The sequence below is a fragment of the Epinephelus moara genome, chromosome 7 (genome assembly GCF_006386435.1).
Source record: "Epinephelus moara isolate mb chromosome 7, YSFRI_EMoa_1.0, whole genome shotgun sequence".
Classification (NCBI taxonomy): Eukaryota; Metazoa; Chordata; class Actinopteri; order Perciformes; family Serranidae; genus Epinephelus; species Epinephelus moara.
In genome coordinates, this window is record NC_065512.1 from 25,721,180 (window position 1) to 25,727,881 (window position 6,702).

At 41.5% G+C, this 6,702-nt stretch overlaps 1 protein-coding gene across 2 annotated transcripts in view; it reads right to left on the reverse strand.

Annotated features, from left to right (window-relative positions):
• Nucleotides 1-30: 30 nt before the first annotated feature.
• akap17a (A kinase (PRKA) anchor protein 17A) overlaps nt 31-6,702 on the reverse strand; it is a 9,503-nt gene continuing 2,831 nt past the window's right edge. For both annotated transcript variants that reach the window (XM_050048816.1, XM_050048815.1), the window contains 4 exons: nt 5,566-5,778; nt 3,698-3,846; nt 3,259-3,499; nt 31-2,566 (listed from right to left, as the gene is read on the reverse strand). In XM_050048816.1, coding sequence (XP_049904773.1) covers nt 1,658-2,566; nt 3,259-3,499; nt 3,698-3,846; nt 5,566-5,778 — 1,512 coding nt within the window. In that variant the 3' untranslated portion in view covers nt 31-1,657. The remainder of the gene's footprint in view (nt 2,567-3,258; nt 3,500-3,697; nt 3,847-5,565; nt 5,779-6,702) is intronic.

Below are 6,702 nucleotides of genomic sequence, written 5' to 3' on the forward strand. Positions count from 1 at the left end.
CTGACTGACAATACGCACTTCGTTCTGACACAGAATTTTAATGCTGCTGATCACAGTGGAGCATGAGCGAGTGTTAAAGCAGAAAGTTAAGGTGGGAGAGCATCAAAGTTTTCAGCTTGATGTTTTTATTTTAACAATGTGTATGCAAGACATGCTCTAGCAGATCATGAGTGTACAGTACACAGAAAAAATGGGCTTTGCCATGACTAGTAACAATGCTGATGTTGCAGTGTCAACAAAATATTGGACTTAAATGACCTCTCAGAAGCTGAAATAAAGCAAAGAGAACCGTTTGTATAGTTATAAGTTAGGCTAAATATATGTATCCGGTATCACACAGTGAACATGAAAGCAGTTACATCCTAACGTTGCATTTTTACTTGGTACTGTGCTGGTTTGACTTGAATCTCAGAAGCTACTTTCCTAAAACAATGATGAAACTTTGTGAAAAACTGTTGGACCGATCTCAAAGCCATCACTTGTATTCAAGACCCATGAATGACAGAGGAAAGAGGGAGTACACTGCTTGTTGAGTCAGGTCCTATGTTTCATTATGTCACACAACTCACTCAAGTAATCACTTTTCCCTTTCAAAGTTTCCTCCAAAATAAAGAAATTTAAATAAAACTAAAATCAGTCTTTGTCAGCTGAAACTGGCGCTGCTTGGTTGAGCTCGGCGACAAGTCTTTTGCAGAATTCAGTCGTGTTATTTTTCCTGAGCTGCTTATCAGCAACACAGCCTTTTACTGAAGTCCAAGAAATATTTCAGGCAGGTGAAACAGTACTGCGAAATCAGTCCGTTTGCAGGTCAACCTAAACACAGAGGTACGTTTCCTAAAGTCTGTGGAAGTTTCACATTTGTAACCGAACAGCAGCCACTGAAAAGTCTTCATGACTCAGGCAGCCATGTGGTCTGAAAGTTTCTGAAACTGATTACATGTTGGTGCAAGATGCTGTTTTTTTCTGTAATCAGGCTACAAGTGTGGGTGAACAGGCTGGTGCCACATCAAAACAACAAACACATTTTGTTCTCTGGACTCGCCATTTTTCATAAGTCACTGTTATCCATGCACAAATACAACTTTCCTGCACAAAATGGAGGTATGAACAAGTTTCTGGGTTCACAGTGAGCCTATGATATTAGCCTTTAATTCAAATATTTATCAGTTAGCTAGTATTGTCAAAGTCCAATGTAATGACCATCAATTATTACATAATGGATCACTCATTTTGATACCCTATTATGTTCATACTTCATCAGAATTTTAGTGTACTGATGCTGATATGATGCCTTTCACACATGGCAAAAACATAATATTCAAGAACTCAAACCGTAAATGTGTTGCTTTATGCCATTAAACAGTTAAATGTAAACATTTTGACAAATTCACAGTTGTCAGCAGCGTCAATGTGACAGCATGAAATGTGAGAAGGAGAAAAAAAAGGAGTTTATTTTAATCTCATAGGGGATTTTTTTACCTATAGCTAAGATGTTTATTTTTTGTCAAGCTCCCCTATCCTGGAGAAAACCGTTTGATGCATTGTTACATCACTTCATGAGGGGGGCAAATATATCTATACTTCTTCTGAACCTCACTGAACTTCAGGAGTAAGCCCAGATTGGGGAATATATCGATTAATAAAGTGATCGATGAGATTACCGTCGTCTGGAGTGGCTCCTGTCTCTACTGTAGCTGTGCCTCCTGCATCTTCGACTATAATGGCTGTGACTCCTCCTGTCTCTACTCTTATTGCTGGTCCTAGAGCTGCCCCTGCTGTATCTATGGTGACTGTGCCTGCGGCTCCTCCCTCTGCTGTAACTCCTTCCGCTGCTGCTCCGACTCCTGTCCCGGCTGGAGCTCGTGCTCCTGCTGCAATGGCTGTGGCTGCGCCTCCTGCTGCCCCGGCGGCTGAGGCTCCTCCTGTGACGACTGGAGCTCCTCCTGCGGTGGCTGGAGCTCCTTCTCCTCCTGCTGTAGCTGTGGGAGCGCCTCCTCCTGCCCCGGCTGTGGGAGCTCCTCTCTCTATGGGAGCGGCCCCCAGCTTGCTCCCTGCTGTGCCCGCTCCTCACCACCTCTTCCCTCCTTCCCTCTCGGTCTTTCTTCCTGTCCTCTCCTCCCCTTCTCTCCTCTGTTGCTCTGTTTTTGCCCAAAACTTGGGAGTGCATGCTGGATTTGGACACCTGCTTCTCTTTGCTCTCAGCTGCCTTCATTCCATACACCCGGCCCAGGACGCCCAGCATGACAACATTGCCACCAGGATCAGAGGCCCCATCACTCGTTTCAGGGCCAGCCTGGTCCTGCGTGCCTGGAGGTCTCGTGGTTTTCCCACTGCTCTTCTTCAACAGATTGCAAAGCAGTCTCTCCCTTAGCTCCTTCTCACGGCGCTGGAGCTCCAACGCTCGCTCCTTCTCCACCTCCACCCTCCGGAGCTCCTCCTCCTGCTTGCGTCGGCAGGCCTCCAGCTGCTGAAGACGAGCAAGTTCCTCCTTCTGTCGGGCCTGCTCCTGCCTTTCCCGTTCCTCCCGTTCAGCCCTTTCTTTCTCCTGCTGCTGTTGCTTCAGGGCCTGGAGAGGAAAACAACGTAGGTACAGATGAGACCAACAAAAGCGACACAGTCTTGATGACGTGATACATGTCATCCAAGTAATTTTCTCTGCAAAACACACAAGCTCTTTATCGAGCGGTATGAAATCAATTTAAGGTTCTACTCTTGTGTAACAAGGAAACAGCTCGCCTGACTCTGTCCAAAGGTACCAAAACCATCTACCAGCACCCATAAAGCTCAATAATTCACAGTTTTTATTTTGTTTGTTTAATCCATACAAGAAAGGAAGTGTAAAGACAACAAGTTCTGTGGTTTCACAGGAGGTCATGTACCAGACTATTTCTTTGCTTTGAGCAGCGGCTTCTTGGAGTGTTGTCTCGTCAGTTAACTTTCATCAAGAAAACGGGCCCGACATCAATAGCCCTCTTTGATGACAGACACGCCGAATAAGCTGCACTTACTGTGTTCTTTCCTGATGAATATTTATGAGTCTAGTGAGGCTTCGAACATTAAAGCTGACCTTGCAGTGCTCTCACAGTTTGTTTAAAAAACATCTCAAGTGCAGTGTTTACTAAGGCATTAAAGCATCACATTTGTAGACAGTTACCTCAGCATTGGTATCAAAATCAGAAGTACCATTACATACCAGATGGATGTGTGTGTATACACCCAATCAGAGGTGTACAGTGTGTCTTTGTGTAAATGCCATACCTTGGCCCTGGCCAGCAGCTCAGCAATGAGCCGTATCGACTCCAGGTTGCGCTGAGCCAGCAGCAGCCTCCTCTCCTCCATGGCGATCTTCATCTGCAGCTTCTTCTGCTCCTCCTCCTGCTGTCGCCTCACCCTCTTCAGGTTCCTCCTCTCCTCCCGCTCCCGCAGTTTCTGCTCTCGCTTTCGTAACCTCTCCTCCTTCCGCCTCTCCTTCTCCTCCTCTTCTTGCTCCTTCTGTTTCCTGAAGAAAAAGATCAATTGTTTTTCAATATTATATTGAAAATGAATTCCCAAACACTATAAATACACAATCAAATATGAATGCATTAGAACAACACCATGCATTGGTGGTCGCCGCCCTGATGCAGTTACATGAATCTTCTGGAGACATTTTTTATCATGAACTAGCTTTCCATTTCTCTTTTGTCCTCCATCTTACCTCTCCTCCTCCTTACGCCGCTCCTCCTCTTCCTTCTCCCGTCGTTTCTGCTCCTCTCGCTGCCTCTCCAGCTCCTGTAACTTCAGCCTCTCCATGCTCCTCCTCTTCAGAGCAAACTCACTCAGGTGCTTGCTGGTGTCGAAGGCCACCTGAGGAATTCACATATGTAGAGATAGAAAGCGTTCAAAAAGTGCTGTAATGGTAGAAAAGGTAGAGTACCTAGTAGTAAGTTTATTTTCTTGTAAGAATCTTTTTTTAGTGTTGTCACTATGTTGAAATTTCTAAATTTGATATAATACCTTGAAAAAAATATTGATATTTAATACAATTTCAATACCAAGGAAAAAACTGACATTGAGGGCATAAAATCTGAAATATTTTGAAAAAGATAAATATAACAAGGAGTGGAGAACAGCAGAATTACTTTAGTAAATGTTAACAATAAGAGAGAGCACGAGAATGCAGCTGGTACCGGTGTATTGATACTGCCGTTAATGAGTAAATCCAGACTCAACAGTCTTGTCAAAATGAGGAGCAAAATCATTTGAGTAGGTCAGATCCGGCTCTTCAAATATTTCTACCAACTGGGTGCTTACAAAGGTTTAGCTGTTCTATTTTGGCAAATCATTCCTTCCAGCGGAGGGACAGGTGGTAGAAAATATTCACAGTGACATGACATTGAAATCCCCAGCACCTGTATACAGAGGTTCAATAATGTACCTTAGTACCTTGGTTAAAAGTACCTCAGTAAAATACTGATCATCAGGAAGGGTTATGGGGGTCATCGTTTTCAAAATACTTCATGTCATATGCAAGCAGGCAAGATAAAGCCCTTCATGTTCAGGCAAGAGTTGGTGAGATTACAAGATGCCTTCTCTTTGTTTTTTTTAATGTTATTTAGAGGTAAAAACAAATACACCACCACACGCTTATAGTGGGTCATAAATGATGACTGAGAAAGATTACTTCTGTATAAGTCTATACATTACTTTTTAGGAAAATCCTGCATAGTATGTCTTTATGGACAGACCACACTTCTATCTCTTTTGTTCCTTGTTTCTTTGATGCAGACCCTCCTTTGCTTCTTCTACCCTAATTTAGATTCCACAGTGAAGCTTTATTCTGTGGATTAAGAGACCTGGCTCTCCCTTACCCTCATTACCTTGGAAATAATGAAGACGCAGCTTTAATTCTCATTTCACTAAAAGGTCTTAAAGCTGCTATGTGTCTCTGAACAGCACAATCTAATTGCTAAAATCTGCCTATCTGTGCAATATCACTACAGCAGTTGCAATTCTCTTGTGGCCTCACACGCAAAACAGAGGTATGCAGATATCTGATATGCCCTCAGCGATCAATCAGACCAAAAATAGCAATGTGTTACAAGAACTTTACAATCGTGATTTAAAAAGCAGAAATACAGTGTTCATGTTACAAAGTTAATCTCCCATTACCGTGTGTGTTTGCAAGTTTGATTGGCCAACACACAACCTTGCAATGCTCACTTTTTGCCTTACTGAGAAAAGAAGTCTCTTTTTAAAACTTAGTCATGAGTTAAACTCGTGTTTGCTGAATGTGCTGCCTGTCAAAAGTTTGCAATGATCAATTTCTGTATCTCAGATGACATATTGAGGAACTGAAATGACTTAAGCTTAGTTACATACACCAGGTCATGAAGATTAGAAACGGAAAGCTTTCAGAAAATTATTTCACACTAAACTGCCTTTGTGCTAAAAGGAAATATTTCAACAGTTCAGCTGAATAACTGGGAAAATAAATAATCATCGCTTACGGTGTTCTTGCAATTACCATTAACACGGCTAATGCAACCAACCAACCATTTTACAACCAAGAAGAGCCTGCTGTACCTTAATGTTGCAGGCCACTGCCTTTCCATCTTCTCCTTTCAGCATAAGCTTCATGCTGCGCAGAGTATCCATTGCCTTGGTGAAGCCACAGTACTCCTGGTACTGGACATAAGCCTCAAAGTTCAGGTGACCCCCGAAACTGAATGTGTTGAAGTTCTTGTCCAGCATCTCCTCCCTGTATGGGTCCAGCATGGGGATGTCAACATTCCGTACCTACAATCAGAAGGGTAGCATGTTGACAAAATGCTCAGTTTCTTAATTTTGATGATGTGACAATAAGCTATGCATGGCTTTTGTTGATTTCTTGCGATAATTAAGTGTTATCAAATCAAATACGTTAATACAATTCTATCACTTACATGTAAAGCATACAATCACAGCTATCTCTTTGAATTACATTGTTTGAGTGAAACAAAGCTTACAAGAGTAAATACATGAAAAACCAACCAGTTTGAGGGGGGCTACAACTCTACAAAGCAGCTCCTTTCCACCCTCCTCTTCATTAGGTCACTAACAATAAGGATCAATGCTCCAAATAAACCCATAGTATTTATAAAAATGATACAGTTATACTGTAACAGCAGCCTTGTCTGTGCTAAATCAACAGGCCCCAAAACTTAAAATATGTCCTCAGTAAATTCGTCTGTATCGTTGTTCTCTTGTATCTTTTATTTACTGCTATTGTGTTTTTACTGTTATTGTTATTGTGTAAAGCACTTTGTGATTTTTATCTGTGAAAGGTGCTATATAAATAAAATTTACTTACTTACTTACTAACTAAAGTTCTGCATGGTGAGTTATGTTTGCTGCGAAAGCCACATTACAATTTTTGTGTCCTACAGCCTAGTGGGACATTACCTTATTTCAAATTAATAAAAATCATAATGTGAATTCTGTGTTTAAGTTAATTACCTGTTAATATAGAAACAGAAACATTATAATAATAATAATAATAATAATACATTTTATTTGAAAGCGCCTTTCAGGACACCCAAGGTCACTGTACAGAAAATATAAAAACAAAAATATAAAATACAAAATAAAAGACAACAAACAATAAAAAGGGAGGGGGGACCGTGTGAAGCAGTTTAGAGAGAGTAAGCAAGTCTGAACAGATGAGTTTTGAGTTTAGATTTG